The sequence below is a fragment of the Zalophus californianus genome, chromosome 10 (assembly GCF_009762305.2).
Source record: "Zalophus californianus isolate mZalCal1 chromosome 10, mZalCal1.pri.v2, whole genome shotgun sequence".
Lineage (NCBI taxonomy): Eukaryota > Metazoa > Chordata > Mammalia > Carnivora > Otariidae > Zalophus > Zalophus californianus.
The window spans coordinates 50579770-50600772 of NC_045604.1; the positions used below are offsets into that span (position 1 = coordinate 50579770).

A 21003-nucleotide genomic window follows, 5' to 3' on the forward strand; every position below is an offset into this window, starting at 1 on the left:
AAGTCACATAATTCTTGGTGGAGCAGCTTCTCTGGCATCTCAGGTCCAGGGCTCATCCTATCTCTTTTTACTCTCTGAGTATCCACTGGGATCTCTTACACAGAACAGAGATCAGATAACGATTCCCTGACCTCCCTTTCCTTCCCTGAATGATAGAATGGCTACTAAATAAATCATGACCTCACTTCCTAACTACAAATGATAAAAATGTAGTAGTGACCATGTCATGGAAAGCATGACACATTTATAGTGCTTTTATATGCCAGGCACTGTTTGAAGCATTTTACAATACTTATATAAACTTCACACCTCAAACAACCCATTGCAATAGATACCATCATTATCTCTTATTTTGCACATGAGGAAATTGAGGTTAGGCATCTTGCCCAAGCTAATAAGGGGCAGATGTAGGGTTTGAACTTGGGCAGTTGGGATGCAGAGTTCTGTACTTAAACACCACACTATATGCCTCGGTGTAATTCACGGTTCTTCCGAAGGCAATCTATGAGTTTCCCACAGTTGCATCACCAACCCACCTCAGATCTACTAAATCAGGCTCTGTCAGCATTAGGCTCAGGAAGTAGTATTTGTAACGGGCCTCCTGGGTCACTGAGAGGCACACCAAAGTCTGAGAAGAGGTCAAGAGCAAGTTGTGGGGTCAGAGCAGGTTCTACCCTATCTTCATCTCTTACTAGCAGTAAGCCAGGGACAACTCATAGAACTCTGTTCTCATCTATAAAATAGAACTAAAAGCACCTAGCTCATAGGAAGGTTGTAAATATTAAATAAAAAAATGTGCATGATAAAGTGTTTCTTTTGATTATTAATATGATCAGGCCACTGTGAGTCAGCTTGATTCCAGAGGACGTACAATCAAATAAAGACAGGGAAGTCTACGTGTCTTTCATTCATGAGATCTGAGCCAGGGCATTCTTGTATGTCATCAGGACAAAAATGGTGTTGCCCTTTGGCACTTTGGTGGTGTTATCAGAAGAGGGTGGCACAGCAGAGCAAATGAGAAGAGTACTGGGGTGAAGAAAAGATCCCTAAAGTACCCCAAAGAGAGAGAGGCTGAAGAGAACTTGCATTCAGTTCCTGGTTGGCTGACAATACCTTGAAGCTTGGCTGGTGGGGCACAGGAGATTGAACAGCGTTTCAGAAAATCTGTTCCCTCTGAGCAGGAAAAGGTCGCATAGTTCACCAAAGATGGGTGGGGAACACCACAATCAAGGGGCATGCAGCTCACAATCCGGTCCCAGTGCCCAGAGGAACATGTGAGCAGAATTTCCTTCTAGAAACAGAGAATTTTTTTCCATCAAGATCACATAAAAAAGCTTATCAAAGTCGTTTCCAGGCTTTGGCGGAGTCCTGGTGATTATTGGTGCAAACCTTCAAAATAGGTAAAATGATTATGCCTTGTTCCCTCCTTAGGCCCTGTTGGCTTGATATAGGTCTTCAATACCCACGTAGGCTGCTGCTGACCGTCCCTGTTAGTGTAAGAGAATCATGAAATGGAGACACTCCTCCAGGCCAACTCTTGGTTGCCTCCCTTGTGCTCTTGGATCCACTCTATGCCTTTCTCCACCATGCTCTGTGTCCCTATAGGTTTCATGCCTCTGGTTGTGCTCAGGCCTAGCACCCAGGACCCACTGGCAGGAGATTGCAGAGCCAGGAGGGAAAAGGAGGTCTTATTCTTCCTACTCCAGTAATGCCAGTTGGCTTCGTCCTTTGGTAGCTCTCTCCATCCTCTCCTACACTCTCTTCCTGTGGGTTCTGCTCCCTGCTCCTTGCAGTCAACTCTTCAGGCCTACTGGTGATGTCACCCTTTGACCCTGGGATTCTGCACCATCTCCTTGTAATTTCCCTACATCCTGTCTCCACCTTCACAAGTAGTCCCTGTATTAAATTCCCTCAAATTGCCCACTTCAGAGCATGTCATCTGTTTCCTGCTGGGAGCCATAAACCAACTGATAACGCTCCTGAACACAATTACCTCCACTGAGAATGGTGCACAATATCTAAGAACAGCTGAGAATCAATGCATACAAGGCACCTTCCAAATCTTCTGGTTAAATTGGAGAGATTCCAGCCCTTTCCCTGAGCCTGTCATTTTTGTGGGGTAGCCCTGGAGTTCCTCATCACTAAATAAATGAAGAGAAATTTATTGAGCACCTAGAAGGGCCAGGTTCTGTCTAGGTTTGGATAAACAAGATACCCTCCAGGAGCTAATCATCTACTAGCAGAGCAAATCACAGGTTGAAACAATGGCTCAGAAAAACAAAGGGAGAAGAATGGAAAGAAGGAGAAAGAGAGAGAGGAAGGGAGGAAAGGAAATATGGAAGGAAAATGCAAGAGATATATATTGTTATTTATTATAGCCTACTCTTTCTGTAGTGATTTGCGAGAATACAATACAAAGAACGGAAATGACAAAACAAAAGAAGTAGGAAACGGACCAAGAAGAAAGAAAACATAAAAATGTAAAAGGAGGCAGCCATATTTTATGTAGGTGCTCGCTCTGTGAGACAGCACCATGGGGGCTGGAGGAGGGACTGTCCCTGCACGAGCAGGAGGCCAGTGTCTGCAGGGAGGTTCACAGAGTAGGTGACAGAGGACCTGGCCTGTGAAGGATAAGCAGGACTTCCCAGCTGCCAAGGGAAAGGGGAGAAGAACGTGTCCAGAGTGAGGGGGACAGAGTGAGCTGGGACTGAGAGACCTGGAAGCTCATGGCTTGTTTGGGAAAGAGCACAGCCGTCACTCCAGCCAATGGGTTACCACAGGTCAAAGAGAGCGCGGGGAGATTCTGCAGCTCCATTCTTGCGGCTCAGCAGCTATCCCACCAGGAGACCACAGTGACAGTGAAGCCAAAGGTAAAATGACTGGTGAAAGCACCTGTCACCCCTGACACCCCCTCCCGGCCAGCTGTGCCTCCCTCTTCCCAATGTTTCCCTGTTGCCTGCCAGAAGGACCCAAGTCAAAGCCAGACACATTTTTCTGTTTAGTTTCAGTTCTTATGTCAACAAAAAGCAAATATCCCCACTGTCTTGTGATCACGAGCTAGGATTGTATAATTTCCTTAGTGGGGCTGGCTTTGGGTGACAGGAGCAGTCAGCTGGAGAGCTGTGTTTGCTGACTCCACCACATGGTTGGCAGAGGGTGAGCTCCCACCTTCCTCCTCCCCACCCAGACTGCCCCTTGCACACTTATCACAGCATGGAAGCCGGGCTTGAACCACAACGATCGCTTATAGAATCTGTCTCGAACTCTGCATGTATTGCCTGGTTTTTCTCCTGGCTTCATTAAGTGTTGTCCATTTTGTCTTGACTGTGCTCCTAATTGTAATGCATTGCAAACACTGTCTTTTCTTCTCTCCCTCTCTTTACCTATCACACAAATGGAGTCAGTCCCTATTTTTTTTTTTTTTTTTTTTTTTGTCATTCTATCTCTTCTCTAGTGTAAGTGAAGCTGGGTGAAGAACAGGGGACAAGAGCTCTGACTTTCTGACCAAAGCACCATCGACCAAGGAGCTGATGTCTCCAGGTCTATCAAAACTGTTTCTCTCTATGTGGAACCTAAACCACCTGAAACCAACAATTGTGTCTTTGAGTTTAGACCATCTCTAAGCAAGTGAAATTCTTCCATGAATCTACCACCTGCTAAGTAGTCAATTGGTACAAAATGCAAGCAATTCCAATCTTTTGCACCAATGATACCTGACTATCAGTCATGCATCTAATTCTTTCCTCATCATTCAATGTCTTTCTGGTTCTCTCCTCAAGCACCATTATCTTTTCCCTAATGCATCCTTTCTCTGTCTCATATGATGGTCATGACTTCTAAGGGCTGATTTCAAATTTAAAGTTCCTCTGTAGAGTATTGAAAGCTCTCTAAAGGAAAGATGGAAAACAGAATTCTTACTTGAGAATACATTATCATGCTCAAAGTAATGGCAGCTTAATGAGGGCTATGTGCCTATCATTTAGCTAGAAGCTTTTCAATTATTTCCAATCAGTCATCATTATGACTCAATGACATAAATACTTCTGTCCTCATTATTTCACAAATATGGAAGAACACTTAAAGAGATTAGTTTCTTTTGTTTGTTTTTACTTAAAATTATACAACTAATAGACAGTGGAGCCCAAATTTCATTACGTGTTTGTCACCTGAGCCACGCTCTTAACTAATATATTCTACTACCTTCAAATGCTGGAAATGGTGCTATGGTAGCTTGGAGAAATGTGGAAAATTAGGCAAAAGCTAGAATCATGATATAATCCCCACCTCAGTAACAGAGGGAAGAAAATCAGACTCTTTCTCCAGGCTTCTTATATAAAGAGGGCTGGGAGTCAAACTATGAGCCACAGACAAACTGATTACAACCTATCTTGCTTACAAATTGTGGGAAAATGTAAACTGTGAAATTCTCATCTTGAAGGCAAAAGTGGGACTGTAATTTCTGCCAGGGAAAGGAGGATGAGAACGGGATAAGTGTCCCTACCTGCTGTCTGCATGAGAGAAACTGACACCCTAGTTAATGGGAACTGCACCTAGTATTTCTGTGAAGCTGTGCTATCCTTGCCTGTTAGAGTCCTCATCTTTCCTTCCAAGTGATTTAAAAACACCTGCCCTTCCCCCATTCAGCCAGGGAGGGGAGCATAAGTACCTTCCCTTCCCTGGAGCTTGGTCTTGATGACCACGGGTTTCCAACTCACCTGTACAGGCCTGAGGTATTTCCCACCGCTGGCCTGAAGGGCAAACCCCCTTTGACAGGTAATAGCACACTTCATGTGACCTGGGCCACCAGAGGTACAGTTCACCATATCCGCATGATCAAGCAGCAATGGCACACAGCTGCCTTGCTCCCCACAGGGCCGATGGACACAGCTGGGGATGACAGAAACAAAAGCATCTTAGACTCCAGATAAGCAGGCAGCAGCAAAGACTTTGCAGCTTCCTCTGGAAAGTGCCTCTAAACCAAAGAGAATGATCTCCAAAACCTACATTGAATTCATCACCTCCTTCTATGTGACCTGGAACGGTGCGACATGAAATAAACAAGAACAATATCAGTTAACAAGTAATGAATGATTAACTGACTTTCCACGGCTTTTCCAGGAGGACAAAATGGTGACAGGACAAGGTGGGGAATGTGTCTCAAGAGCTCTGGATGCCATCAGAAATGGCTGGATCAGAGAGCAATCCTCAAAATGTTTAACAACCAGTAGTTCTGGGTCCCAAACAATCAGAGCAGACCCAGGTCAGGAGTGAATCCTTGGGGCCCCTGGTTGTGTCAGGCACTAACCTTTTAGTTGTTTGATTCCAGAGGGACTGGATGAAGGGTCTGGGTATCTGAGATGGCAGAAAAGTCAACATTTATTGGTTGGTATGGAAATATTTCTGACAACTGGAGCCATAGCACTACACACCACTGAAAATCAGCACTGGCTAATCAGAAATTGAGCCCATGACAGGAAGAGGAAACTCACACATACTAAATCTCTGCCACATGCCTGACGTTGTGCTAGGTGCTTCCAGGACATCATCTCAGCAGAGGAGGACCACTGCCTGGATCTCTAGGGTCAGTCAGCCAGGAATGGGAGAGAGAGTTAAACTCTCCAAGTTCAGGTCTAGACTGTAACAGCAACAAGGATGCAACAGAGCAAAAAGAGCATTACCCTCTTCCCAAGGCAGAACCAGAGAAAAATTAGAGCACTGGCCCCATGCTGTCTGACTTTGAATCCTGGATCCACCATTTACTACCTATGTGATATGGTTGAGTTATTCATTTCCCAGTGTTTCAGCTCCTTCCCCCATAAGAAGGGGATAATAATGGTATATATCCCACAGGGTTATTACTGTTCTGGGTTAATTTCCTCTACTGCTCCACTGCAAATGGCCGAAGTCCCACCCTCAGTTACTTGTTTTCTGTTCGCCATCCATACTTTTTGGTTTTCCCATTTCTATACCTTTGTTCAATTTGTTGAGATTTCTAAAAGGACTTTCTTCTCCAAGAAGCCCCTCCAGATATTTTCCTCCTTTGAACCTCCCAGGGAAATTTTTAAAATAATTTCCTTCTAACACTTCTAATACTCTATCCTATATTATAGTCATGTGTGCATCTGCTTACTCTTTCATTTATTCATCCTTTGATCTATAAGGCAATTAGTAGCTGAGTATCTCCTAAGTGCTGAAACTCCCAACTAGATTATGAACCTCTCAAAGACAAATACAGACTCTTACCCACTTTTATATTCACCATAAAGCTTGCTGTAGTAAACACAATAAAATTCTGCTGAATTAAATCTGCTCATACAGCAAAGTATGTCAATGGCTATTAAGATGGGTAATTTGTTAATTCTAAAGTGACAGATGGGAATCTGAAACACAAAAATATTATCATCAAACAGTGATTCAACCATCTTGCCCTACTCATTCATTCACTAATAAACATCTACTGAGCACTTATTGGTGGCAAGGCATTGTTTTAAGTACTGGCGGTACGATAAGTATCATGGCCTTAAGGAAATCATAATCTAGTGGGGGAGGCCAATGAGATATTTTCTTGCTCATGATGCTGTTACCAGTGGTGCTAAATATTAGCCAAAATGGCCACCATGAGGCTCATCATCATTAATTTGCCCTATTTGCCCTAGAATTGTGTTAGCAGTCAATGACTTTATTAAAAAAGCTGGGCAACAATATAAGAAAGCGAAAAATAAAATGTCATTGAATATGCACATATTACCTTGACATAATTGAGAATTGATTTTAAAAGCACTCATCTAAAAAGGATGGATTTGATCTGACTATGCTAAAGTTGCTGCTTCTTAACTTGTAGCCATAGGATTTAAATCATACGTCAGTGACATTCTCATTCTTTTATCTATGCTTATTAGCTATAGGATAGAGGTGTTGGAGTTGAGTAGTTTGAAAAAAACTTTTTTACTCTTTTGAGTTCTTATTATCCCTTCGATGGTATGGAATGCCTCAGATTCACTCTATGGAGTCTGGTGGAGGGAGGAATATATGAATTGGGGGGTAGGGGCTGTTAATTGTCAACACAAACTCCCCAAATCCAATGCTGATAATTGGGTGGGCAATATAGGAAATGAACCTTTGTCTCTGAGTCTTTACTGAACCTATCTGGATAAGGGATCTGAAACCTGACCATCCTTCATGGGATGAGATCAGTACACCTCATTAGTGATGCCTAAAGAACTCCAAGTTTAAGAGATGCTGTATTCCTTGATGTCCACAAAAAGTCATATTTCTTCAGCATGGTATGCAGAGAGTACTAGGAAACACGGTCATTAACAAGTTCTTGTTGATGTCAGCTTGTCGCCAAGAAATTAATGTGAAATAGTACATGCTGTTTTTCAGTGACTCCATCCAATTAATTAATCCATGTCATCATTGAGGACAAATACGTGCTGAGATAAGACACAGAACAAATACTCTGAATGAGCTTCCCTCCATCAAGATGGGGCTCCATTAACTGCTGTTGCTATGACTACCGGTGTAAGAAGCCCTTCCAGCATTGGCAGTGGAGGAGGAAGAGTGAGACAGGGGAGCATGTTAGAGGGGAGAAGTGGCATGAAATAAGACCAAGGCAAAAAAAGAAAAAAAGGCACCAATCCTAGACCTGTTTATGAAGTGAGAAATGGTTTCAGGGCAGCTGCTGCAAATTCTTTCACTAGCTTACATTTCCATTTGCTTCCTTTTTTAAGGAATTTGTTTTATGAGGATGGTGTTTGTCAGGTTACTAGCTTCTGATGGCATCTGGTACCAATTGTAGAATTCTCTCCCCTGCACCCCAACCTCCCTTTTGTGTTTCTTTTGCACTATAAACACTGCTTTTCTGAGGGCTGTTTTGTCCTCCATTTTTCTGCCCTCCCCAAACATTCTCCTTTCTACCAGGTGCTACACGAGCCCTCATACCGATAATGCTAATAGTAAAAACAGTTAGTTTATTCTTAAATAAATTCTTATTTAAAACTTCTCTACAAGCCTTCTTTTTATGGTATTCAGACAAATAGTAATGAAAGTGGCAGCCTCGGGGTCTTACAATGCCCCAGAGAGGTGGGAAGTTAGGTTTTTTTCTTGGTTTGACATACAAGGAAACTGAAGCTGCTTGGAGACTGGCTGGAGGCCACACAGCAGGTCAGAGGAAAATCCTCGGGCTGGAGCTCAGAGCCCTCACTCTGGGGCCAGCCTAGACCATGAGGCCACCTCCTTGGGGGGATGAGGCTGCTCTCCTGTTGCTTTCTTCTCAGTTCAGGAGCTAGTAGTATAGGCCACGGAGAGCCAAGAAGCTCCTCATCTCAGCAGGACAGTTAGGGGGAAATATAGTATATTTAATAGTCTGTCTTCATTTCAAGCAGTTTTCTTTTAAATGATAGCAAATCAAATTGTCAATATTTGTCCAGTTGCCACTGTCTGCAAGATGCCCTGCTTAGTGTGTTTCCTCATTTGGAAAAAGCTCCTTAGCCTTCCACCCACTTTTTCCAGATATTTCCCCACACCCCATCACAATGTATCCTCAGGTAAGGATATGATGAATCCAGTCAGATGTGATTCACAGGTATTTCCATAGTAACAGGAGACAAAGTTTTAAACCAAAGGAATGAGTTTTTTCATGATGGAATTTTAAGTCAATAGGCCCTTAAAAATCACACTCTGTAGATGGCCACCTACCCATAATTCTAGCTCCATTCTTTGTTGCTCCATTTCTCTGATAAGCTTCTACTTTCTCTCTTCTGGTCCTCACTCCGCAAGGTCATTATGTTGGAGGGTTTTAAAAAATGCTTTCAACGAGGAATCCCTGTACAAAATGTTATGTTAACCTCAGGCTACCCTCCTCTTGTATGTAACCTGCTCATGTGTACCCAGGCACAATCCTAATACCATCCTACCATAATGATGTGTGCCCAGGCACAATCCTAATACCATCCTACCATAATGATGTGTGTGTGTCCTTTTGTTGGCTGGGTCTGTGAGTGACACCTGTACTTGGGAAACCTTTGTTGGCACAGTTCCATAAAAGGAGTGGTCCTCATGAGGCAGGCTTTCTCAATCACAGTTGTACATTAGACTCACTGAAGCAGCTTTTAAAAAGTATAGATACCCAGGCCTTGCCCCCTGGAGATTTTGATTCTGATGGCTTGTGGTGGGATTTTAGCATCTGTGACTTTATAGGTTTCAAAGTGTTTGGTGCTCACCACGAACGAAACCCAGCACCATGAAGGTCTGGTATGTGTAACCTGAAAGCTATGTCAATAAATTCCATATGCCAAGACTATAAAATAGTAAGGCTGATTCCAGAAGGAGAACCTGGTCCCACTGCTTGATTATTACACATCCATGTATTAAGTCATATTATCATGTAGAAGCCATAAGATAGATCAAACGTAGGCAACATTTTTCCTATTCTGAAGAAGCTTTCACCATAGTGCAGAGAGAATAATGAAATCATGTGTTACTGATTATAAATTCATGGCTGTTTCAGAGACAGTTTTAACATTCGGTACGATTTGATCTCAATGAATGAGCAGAATTTGGAAAGGCAAAAAAGATATCCTAGAAAGTAACCTCTGATACTGTACAGACAGAACACAGGTAAGGTGGCACTTCCAACACTTCAACAAAATTACCATTTCCTCCCCACACTGAGAACTGAAGAAAATTCATCACGTGTGTGGGTCTCTTAAATTATGACTTACAAATTTAGAGAACTTATAGTGAAAGGAGCCGACATCTGTATTTGAAGACAAACTTACAGGCAAGTTCCCAATGCCTTCCACTGCCTTACAGTGGTTGCTGAAGAACAGGGTAAGGCTGACCCCAGAAAGTAGATATCATTCTCTGCAGAGGGAGCAGACAGACCCACTAAGAAACTTGTCATGAGCTATCTCCCAGGGCGTGTCTTTTTTGTTTTCCATTTCTTGAGGCCACTAGAAAGAAGTTGGTCTACTTCCCAAACAAGGTCCACATTTGGGAAGCTGGGTAGTTCTTGACAAGTGGGTGAAGTCCTGGCTCTTCTGCCCACAGCTTCTCCACAGCTTTGGTCCAAGGATTCCCTGACGGTCTGAGCCATCCGAAGGAATTTCAGGAGACTACAACACTATTCGAGATGCAATCAGAATTCATAGTGAAGGGGTACCTGGGTGGCTCAGTCAGTTGAACATCCAACCCTTGATTCTGGCTCAGGTTATGATCTCAGGGCCATGAGATCAAGCCCCATGGTGAGTCCTGTGCTGAGCCCCGAGTTGGGCTCCATACTCAACATGGAATCTGCTTGAGATTCTTTCTCCTTCTCCTTCTACCCCTCCCCCCTGCTCATGTGTGATAAATAAATAAATAAATAAGTAAGTAAATAAAATCTTAAAAAACAAAGGAATCCATAGTGAAACCCTACTTCTCCCATGTGAGGGCTAATGGAAGATTATATGCTAAAGACCACATTTCCTTGAACATGAATAATTCTGGGTGGGAGGAGTGGACATGACTCTTAACAATGATCTTAGAGGAACCACAGTTTTTAAAAGTAAAATGGACCTTAAAGATAATTCAACCCAAATTCCTCATTTTAGAGGTGAGGAAAATGAGCCCAAAAGAAGTGATGGGATATTCCAGAACACTAAGACTACGATATAATAACCAAGAAACATTTAATTAAGCTTTGGCTCAAACTCAAAATCAGGATGACATCAGCTCATGGACTTTTCTCAAGTCAACATCCCACCCTCTTTTAAGCAGCCAGAAAAAGCTGACCACAGCTTGATATCTGGAATCCTGGTTAGTTTAGGAGAAACTGTGTGGCATCTGTACCATACATTTTGAAAAACAGCATGGTATAATAGAGAAAGTAGTAGATCAAGGCCAATGTGACCTGGGTTCAGGTCTTGGCTTGTCTCTGCTTACATCTATGACCTTGGGTAAGTCTCTTAACTACTCTGGTCCTCTGTCTGCAAATTTGTAAAATGATGGGTTTGAACTAGGTTCTCTTAAAGGTCCCTTCCAGCTCTAACGTGATATTTAATTTCCCAAATGAGGTGTTGGTGGTATTGGGGTGGAAGTACAGAAAACCCATGAATGGGCAGCAGGATGTGGTGGAGAACCCAAAAAAGAGTTTCTCACAATCTTTCTTGCCCAGTGTAAGTTTTTACTTAATATTCCAATTTTTCAGTTGCTTAAACAAAATATTGCAATTCATTTATCCAAGAAGTGCCACTATTCACCAAATAGCAATCCCAGTGGTTTCTGCAGAAACAGCTCTTTTAAGGTTAAATAGTAAAGAGGATCAGATTTCTGGCCATTCCCCTACTGTGTTTTATTGATTCTTATTGAAATAAGAGGGTGTGGGCTAAGAAGGAATGTATGCTCTGGATTTGGCAGCAGATGGAAGTAGAATGTACAGAATGTAGAGTTGACTGGAAGAAACGGAGTTCTCATTAATCTTGCCACCACCAATGGCAAAACCAAATAATAATAATAGCATCCATCTTTAGAGAGCTTTGCTGTTTCTCCAAACCAATACAAAAAGATACAGTCTCTACTCTGGCTCCCCATCCTACCTTCTCCTCACTCTGGCTCCATCTTTGCTTTGTAGGACAGGAAACAGATCAAATGTCAAGTATATTTCCATCAGCCTTCTCAGGCAAAACAATGCTGGTACTTTGAAGGGTTTTACTGAAGCATCATACTAACCAGGAAGGTAAAATTAATTCAAGTTCTTTTCCTCCAAAGATTCTCATCTGAGAGAAACAGAGGAATCTCAGTAGTAATTCTGTTTCTTCCCTCATGACAGAGAAATGATGAAATTATTGCATGAAGCAGACTTCTTCTATTCCTGTACGTTGGGAAAGCGGAGGTTCCCCTGCCTCTCTACTAAAGGTTTTGTTCCGAAGTCGGCCCCTTGGGAGAGGTCCATCTCTTCCTAGAATGTGACCTATTTGTAAGTTCAGGACTGGACTCTGGTGGCCCCAGTGCTGGATAATTTGCTTCACTCATTTCTAATTCTGGGCATAGTTTTTACCACGCCTGGCTGTAACACTAGAAGTCCCATCCAAATGCCCCCTGTCCTTCTAAAGAGAAACAGATTTACATCACACAGCCAAAAGCGCTCCCTTTCAAATCCCTGCCTCACCATGTTTCAGAACCCATGATTTTAATGTAGATTATAAAATATGTGGAATACCAAAGGAAGAGTCCAAACAATTGCTGGCTAATTGGCAGAGGATAGGCTTCTTAGCATTGCATCAGGGAAACAGAATCACCCATCAGAAACAACAGGGGCGCCTGGCTGACTCAGTCGGTACAGCATGCAACTCTTGGTCTTGGGGTTGTGAGTTCGAGCCCCACGTTGGGTGTAGAGATTACTTAAAAATAAAAAAACTTTAAAAAAAAGAAATAACAAATGTGTATGTGTACGTAAATTATAAAAATATAAATTATATACATATAAAAATGTATTTTTCCAGTTTGCAAAGGCAGTAACCATCCCCATGTGGGACATTTCCAAATGAGGAGTGACTGCTGGAGCCCCCAAATGATTGTACTGCTGACTCTTGTCCTACCTACTATTCATCCCTGGACACCAATTAAACTATTAATCTGGGGGTGACACTTCCCCAGCCACATTCATAGGCGCAGCCTGAGTAATTGTGAAACACATATAGTTAAGTGAGGCAACAGTACAGTCCTGTGAATGAAGTTTAGTGGGCATGAGTTTTCTTCTGCGTCATTCCTAGAACAGTTCCTACAGGGCAGGAGGAAGGAGTAGTATGATTTCTCTGTGGCTATACAGAAGCTGTGTAAACTCAGGTCTTGAAAATTTGCAAGCCAACACCTTGAATGAGTCTCAAAATCACATATGGAAGTTAAATAGATGTTCTGAAACCAGTTCCAATATATGTGTGTGGGGGTGCAGATTCCCACACTTACAACCAAGCAATTCTTGGGCACCAGCAGGATGTCTGAGTGTTTAACTCAATCCTAACACTACCTGTCCAGAGAAAGCATCAGGTTCCACAGGTTAAGAGATCAATCCTACCAAACCGTCCCCATCCCCAACTCAGGCACCAGTCAGAAACCCAAGTGGTTACCTATACTTCTGACTGACTGGCTATAAATCAGAGGTTCTCAGGACCTCCTCCTCAGGTTTGATTAATTTGCTAGAACCGCTCAGAGAACTCAGAGAAACATTTTACTTACTGGTTGCTAAGTTTTTATAAAATAATAAATAGAACTCTAGAACAGCTGGATGGAAGAGATGCCCAGGGCAAGGTAATGGGGAAAAGACACAGAGCTTCCATGCCCCCTCCTGGTGTGCCACCCTCCCCAATCTCTATGTGTTCACCAACCCAGAAGCTCTCTGAACACAGCCTTTTGGGTTTTTCTGGAGGCTTCAATACATAGGCTTGATTGACTGATTCAAACTTCAGCCCCTCCCTGCTCCCTGGTCAAGGGGTAGGACTCAAAGTTCCAAACTTCTAATCATGTGTTTGGCTCTACTGACAACCAGTCCCATCCTTCAGTGCTTTCCAAAAGTCACCTCATTCATATAACAAAAGACACCTTTATCACTCTCAACACTTAGGAAATTCCAAGGGCTTGGGAGCTGTGAGCCAGGAACCACAGACTAAGACCAAGTATCACAATATTGCAGAAGTAGAACATAAAACACGTGCTGGTCCCCTTTGGGAATCTCCCTCTCCCCCTGGCTTCCTTTCCCCAGTTTCTGGGGAAAGTTTCTGGACTCTCCAACAGAAGCTTCACATTGTTCCCATCATCTCATAATCCGGGGATTTGTCAGTCCTTGGTTGACATCAGATTTGGAATATTCCTCCCTTCTGTTCTTTTGTTCCCTCCAGCTCTCCCAACCCTTGCAATGGCCATGGCTCGTTTTCTTATGGAGAAATGAAGGCCCAAAGAAGGGAGGGAAGGGACTGCCCTGAAATCATGCGGTAAGACTGATGATGTAGCCAATAGCAGGAGAGAGGGGTCTGGACTTTGGGCTTCCTGCCACTTCAATCCCCAGACTTCCTCTGCCTCCACCGTTATGGCTACGTAGAACCAGACAGGGCCTGAGAGTCATTCCAACCAGAACTTATGGTCAACTCCGTCAACAGTGTCTGTCTACTTGGCAGGCTGGCAAAATGACAGAATCCTAGAAATACTGTTTTGTTTTTATTTTCTGTGCTCTTTCCACCAGCTGCTATGAATACAGACCATAAGGACAGGGCCAGCCCTGAGCAAAATTGAGAAGCAGGTGACAGTTTAAAAATCTCTCTTTTTAGTACCACTTTTTCTGTTTCTGGTACTCCCCATAATTTCCAGATGCCTATACTAGGGTGCATTTCAGCAGGGCCCTGGTCTATTTTTGAATTGTCAAGGTCCATACGAGAATAGTTCTGCTATAAAGAGTTGATAACAACTTATGACGTTTCTACTTCTATTCAATAGTTATTTACTATTTTAAAGAGACCCTCGGAGATAACCAAGACTTGAAGAAAATCATTCCTAATGCTGGAATTTCAGACAACATGATAAGACATAGAGGAGTCATTATTTCAAAGTTATTGTTTTGAAACTAGCCTATTCCTTAGAGGGAGACTCCAACTCCCAGTCTTCATAAGTTGTTTGTGCCTATTCTTAGCTTTTGACCAAAAGCCACCACCGAACCAGTTCTCAGAATGCCTCCCACTAAGAATCATCTCAGACAAGGTAATATTTTAATAAAGGCTGTTTCTAGAATAGTCTAGTCATGCACCAATAAACCCCTCAATGAGACCACGTCTGTGACCTTTTCATTTTTCCTCTGTGACCCCTCAAGAACAAACAGTTGAACAGATTCAAACAGCTAACTGTATCTCCCAAAGTAGACCTGTTGTTCACCAGGCCATCTGTCATTGGTCAAAAGAATCAGAATCCTCTCCAGTGATTCTCTTCCTTCCCTCTTATTTTATGGACAAATCATTCTGGGAAAAGGAAGTTAGGCAAGAAACCTAGGGAACAATTGAGCTGCTATAATTCTTTCTTTGCTTAAGAAACAAAAACAGATTCAATGTTAATTTGCTAAACTGCTTTGGGGAAGAAGATAATCAAATGAGTAGAAATGTAACACATATTTCATTTCTATAGTGCCTTTCCCAGCAGGAGAGAACACTTCCCATCATCCTGGAGTATTAAAAGCAAACCCTCTTCTAAAAACAAAAGAAGAGCCAAAACAAATGCTTTAACCTGTAGCCCCTAGAAAAAGAAAGGAAGGGGCTCTTCACTTTGTGAGGCTATCAAAAGGGAGGTGATATGAATGCTGTACATAGAAATGAGCAGGGGAAGGAGAGGCCTGGCATTGTAGAGTCCCAATCCAGGCAGAGAAGGAAGGGAAACGGTTGGCATTTCAAATCTTAGCTCCAAATAATTGAAGCACAATAGGAATTGGTAAAGCAGCAGCAATGAGGGTTCCAGAGAATAATGAAGCATGAAGCAGAATGACGGATAATAGAGATGGAATGATCCTATTACCAAGAGCAGGCTCACAAACTGATTACAGTGGGAATGGAATGCCAAGGCACTGAGCTGTGCTCTGGCTATGTGCCCCTGGACTGGGGTTTGGAGGCCTTATAATGTAACAGCTCTACCCCTAATCTACAGTATAACCAAGAAGAAATATTTTGACACTTGAGTCCCAACATCTCCCAAATGGAAAACACAGCCACTTCCTCCCAGAAATTCTCTGGGGATTTTAAAATCATAAAAGAGAAGTTCTATGGAAAAGTTGCTCTCTGTTCTACCGCATCCCTCCACCCCCAACCAAAATTCCACGTCTATAGTGAATTCTCCAAGGACAACGGAGGGTGACCCAAAAATCTTCTGGACTTGACTCACTGATGAAGCTCTATCTTCTATTCTATCTTCTTGGTCAACAGATCTACATTTTCAAGAACTTTCTAAGGCTAAAAACATCTTTTTGTCACAGCACAGGGGTGCTATTGAAGCGGGGGTCGAAAGAGAGGAGGCAGCTAGGGTAAGTCGGCCTGAGATATAGCATTAGCCCAGCATATTACCAAAGGTCATAAGTTGCAGACAGGAAACTATGAGTTATTTGGTAATAGCTATGATTTTTCTCCCTGGATTATTTAGTTTTGCAGTCCCTGCTTTAGGAAACAGAATCTGAAGAATAGAGGCTACCCGGAGACAACAGAGTTGACTAAACTAGTACACATGTCCATAAATTTGCAGGTGTCCCTGCATCCTGAGGCATTCCCAACCAAACCAGATACACATTATTCTTTTATTACTCAGTTGTTGTTATTTTTTTAAGATTTTATTTATTTATTTGATAGAGAGAGACACAGCAAGAGAGGGAAAACAAGCAGGGGGAGTGGGAGAGGGAGAAGCAGGCTTCCCACTGAGCAGAGAGCCCGATGTGGGGCTCGATCCCAGGACCCTGGGATCATGACCTGAGCAGAAGGCAGACGTTTAACGACTGAGCCACCCAGGTGCCCCGATTACTCAGTTTTAAAATAACCTAATTCTCATCTTTACACAAGCATGGTTGACAAAACATGACAGGTATTTTAATTATGTACATGTACATTTTTATGTTAAGTATATGAGAGTAAGAAGCTGAACGCCAACTGATATCCATAATAGCAGCCTAGTAGTAAATGTTTTCAATGCAAAAGGTAAATTCTAAGAGTTGTTGCTTTGAATATAGAATCATACAAGAGCACAGTGTATGTGTTCATTATGTTTTCTTGATTCAGACTTTATGTGTTCATGCTTAGTTTGCTTTAAGTAAATAGAAAAATGCAGATTAATGTAGAAAAAGAAAAAGAAAGAAAGAGGAGAAAATCTGGGGATGACACTGCTCTTTACAAAAATATTTATTTTTTACTTAAAAAATAATACCCTTCTGAATGGCACAATCGTTTAAAAAGCCAAATCATTTTAAAAATGTAGTTATACAAAATAAATAAATAAATAAATAAATAAATAAATAAATAAATAAATAAATGTAGTTATATAATTCATTACATATTAACCTTTTCCAAAAGATTGTCTTGCATAAAGTGAATACACATACACACATGCATATATAGCCACATTTTACTAGACCAAAATTGCTAAAACAATTAACTTTAAATTATCCAATATTATGAAAAGAATCAGAATACAGGTTTTTTAAACAATAGCCACGTTTTTTTATTTTTAGATTTTATATGATTTTATGATTTTCCAGGAAACAGATATTACTGATTAAATTTCACTTTAATGAATAATAATTCTAGTTAAGCCATGGAGAAGATGGCTCTAAAGGTGGCTCAGGTTTGGAATAAGGAAAAATGGACTATGGAAGAGAATATGGATGGATATGGATCATTGCTAAAATGGATATGGTGTAACTAGATAATGGAGAGTTGAGGGGACATTCTCTAGTAAGACAGCTGCTTAGATAATCCACCTACTAAGACTAGGGAATTTCTATGAGAAGATGTTGCTCTTAGAATCTCTGTTCTTCTCTCATGCTTTTTTTCCAAATATAATTTGAGAGAGGGCAGCAGGGTTTCTTGGATGGTAGTAGACATGGATATATTTCTGAAACAGTTTCTATTCTTATAATGGAATGTTCTTTTACTGAAAACAAATTTCTTGAATCCTAGTCTTAGTTTTGCTAATCTCAAATAAGGTGAATTTGTACACTTTGAGTCTGTTTCCTTAACTGAAAAATTATTCCTGGCACATTGTAGGCATTTAATAAATATTTTTGAATGATGAATGGTCCATCTCTTTCTATACAGAGACATACATGCACACACACACACACACACACACACACACACACACACTCAAACCACATGCACACACACCATATAGAATAATTGGTTTTACAAATCAACTTACATTAAACTTTTCAAAAACTTGCTTCTACTTGAAGTAAAATAGAGTAAGCAGACACAATGTATACACTCACACTCTCACACACATATCCATTGTATTAGACCTAAATTGTTATATGAATCTACTTTCAGTTATCCACAATGAAGAAAAGGATCAAAGCATTACTATATATAGTTAATGAGAAAGAATGAGAGTGAGAACGAGAGAGAAAAAAGAACTTAGATTTCTACATGGATATTCATTTGAAATAATTAATATCTCATTCAATAGTAGATTGGAATACTTGGCGTTGATAAGCTATAGTTTAAGGTAAACCTCAGAACCCACGACAATTTTTTATTTATGAATATTTATTACTTGTTTTCTATCTCAATCAGAATGTATATTTATACTGAATAAGTTAATGAGGTATTTATACTTCATGTTTGCCTTGGACTTAAAATAAGTTCAAAACATTAAAAAAAGAAAATATGCATTTCTAGTTAGGTCAAATCTATTTAGAAGTTATACTGAAAAGTGGTCTGAGGATTAAAGCCAGGACCTTAAAGGAAATCTTAGCTGGAACGTAAAAGGCACAAAAACGGGATTTCTTCTGGGTTCCTTGACAAGATCTTTCCTGCCACTTCGCAATCCTAGAAATGCACCATGTAAATATTGCTCTTTGGCCAGTTAGTGTAATGTCACGTGTTTCCAGTAGATGTAACTGGAGAGACTTCCAGGAAGAAGGGGCATCTCTTCTAGATTCCTATGTGTTTTCCTCTCCTGGCCTCTGCAGCACTTGACATCTGACAGGGCTTCAGTCCAGTAGTGCTCACTCCGTAAGGAGTTTCAGGGACACCCTGCACAGCTCAGCAAGGTCTACCAGCACTCTAGTGGGAGCAAGTCTCAAAGGCGCTCCACTGATTGACTTCCCAGAAAGTTTCACCAGTGCCCAGTGGGTGACCTCCGGGAAGTGTCAGCAGCACCCCAAGGGCAGCTTTCCAGAAGTCCCAAGAGTGCCTGAGCAGGCAGCTTCCAAAGAAGCTTTGATCAGCACTCCAGTGGGTGGTTTCCTGCTTGCTGGCCCCAGCCTCTGAAACCTCAGCAAACTTCTGTGTCATCCATTGTGCCATCGCCAAACCCACTCTGATGAGATCCAAATCGTAGCCTTAGGTGGGGAGCCTTTTCCACATTTGTCCCTTCCTCTGATACTCTTCCCTCACCTCTAAATGGAAAATGGAATGACTGCTCCCTTTATCCCCCATTCTATTAATTAGGGTTCTCTTAAGTAGTTAATCCTTTGTAGTTCCCCTAAGTAGTTAATAGTTCTTTATATTAAACTCTCCCTATTCTAATTACTGTGTCCTCACTGGACCCCGACTGGCATAGAATGGACCTGTATGTGGTACCAGGAGATAGATTCACAAAGGTCAGATCTGGGGATCAGTTTGGTTGTACCTTCGGGCTTGAGTACAATACGGAGCTCCTTGTCAATGGGAAATGGGATGCTAGCAGTTTATAACATGCAGTGGGATAAATAACAAGCATTACTTTTGGTTGATGGTGATGAAGAGCCAACTGGAAATACATACCCTGGGAATGCAAGTGGATGCTGACTTTATGGAAGCTGTTCTTTACACTGCTGCTGAGCATGGCACAGCCGCAAAAGAGAAGAAAGCACACTGAAGCTAGGAAGAGAAGCCCTTCCTCCTGTAGTATCTCTCCATTACCCACTTCTGACAAAGCAGAACATTGTGTCAGCTGGCAAAGGATAAATATCAATAAAATCCTGTTCTAGTATTTACACATGCACATGTTGAGAGTGACTTGAGAGCTGAGAAGCAAGAAACTGATCAGTGGCACACCTTGTAAAAAGAGGAATGGAGAAAAACAAAGATGAGGAATAGTGTGAAAGCTTATATGGGCGGTGCTCCTGCCTGGTGCTAGAATGTGCTATGCACTCCACATGTACACTTCTCAGTTAATCTCACAAGAATGCTATGAGGTCATTTTTCCCTGCTTCCCACTTAAATTCCAACAGAAAAAATATGAAAACTCTTATCAAAATCAAAAACCAAGACTGACAGCTGGAATCTGTGAGGATTTCCTCCTGATTTCAAAATGTATTGGAGTTGAATTGAGAAACATCACTGGAAGCCAAAGCATGCATTTTTTTTTTTCCTGAGGAGGGAAAAAAGCAAATAAGGAATGAAGCCATGCTAAAAGGAGAGAGGGAAAGGGTCATTCTTTCCTCATTCTCTGGCTTCTCTTGAGACTGGCAAACTAGGCACTGCATTTCAGGGGTCACAGATCTGTTTTTTATCCTTTAGTCCTCATCAGTACCACCCTTTCATTACTGACTTTAAGACTTCAGGTCAAGAAGTATGAGGGTCTTGGTCCAGTGCGGTGGGAGAGAGTTGGGGGGCAAGGGAGAACTACTGGCAAAGGCCATGGAATCCTAGAAGATTAATGTCCCAAACGTAAAAATACTACAGGGTCCTAAAGATACTAGAAGCTTGAGGACCATGAAATAAATTTTCAGAATAAACAGTGCCATGGAGCAATATGCCCTGGGCTCATTGGCAATGAAGATAGCAGAATGTTAAAAATAAATGAAAGGCAAGTATTTACCAAATAAATATAAACAGAAGGAAAGCAGGGATGGAAATTTAAATTCCAGACAAGGTAGAATACAAAGCCAAAAGCATTTAACAGAGCAAAAGTTGGCACAAGGTATGATCCTAATGAAGATAAAAGAGTCACAAGCAGCTATGCACCTAATTCTGTAACATCAAATTATAAAAAGCCAGAACTCTTTGAAATACAAAGAAAAGTTAAGGAAGCACAGTTGTTTGGGAGATCATACTGCAACCTGTTATGGAGAAGGTAGATGAAAAAATCAGTAAGACAGAAAGTGCAAATGTTGCAAAGAAAGGAGTGGCCAGAAGTTTCAACCATTGTAATCAGCCCATGCCATGGAGAAGGAGATGATGTTCATCCTCAGAAGATTCAATGCTGCGGGATCTGTTGCATCTATCATCTGGTAGGAGTAGAGAAGTTACAATCAATGTTTCCATTACATTATGTTCATGTAACTAGAAGAACAAAATTCTGTTG

General features: G+C 41.6%; 1 protein-coding gene across 1 annotated transcript in view; it reads right to left on the reverse strand.

Annotated features, from left to right (window-relative positions):
• The window catches only part of PAPPA2 (pappalysin 2), a 269440-nt gene that overhangs the window by 72243 nt on the left and 176194 nt on the right, over positions 1-21003 (reverse strand). Inside the window, exons 14-15 of the mRNA XM_027609924.2 lie at positions 4716-4887; positions 1114-1291 (exon numbers count right to left, since the gene is read on the reverse strand). Of these exons, the coding sequence (XP_027465725.2) occupies positions 1114-1291; positions 4716-4887 (350 nt within the window). The remainder of the gene's footprint in view (positions 1-1113; positions 1292-4715; positions 4888-21003) is intronic.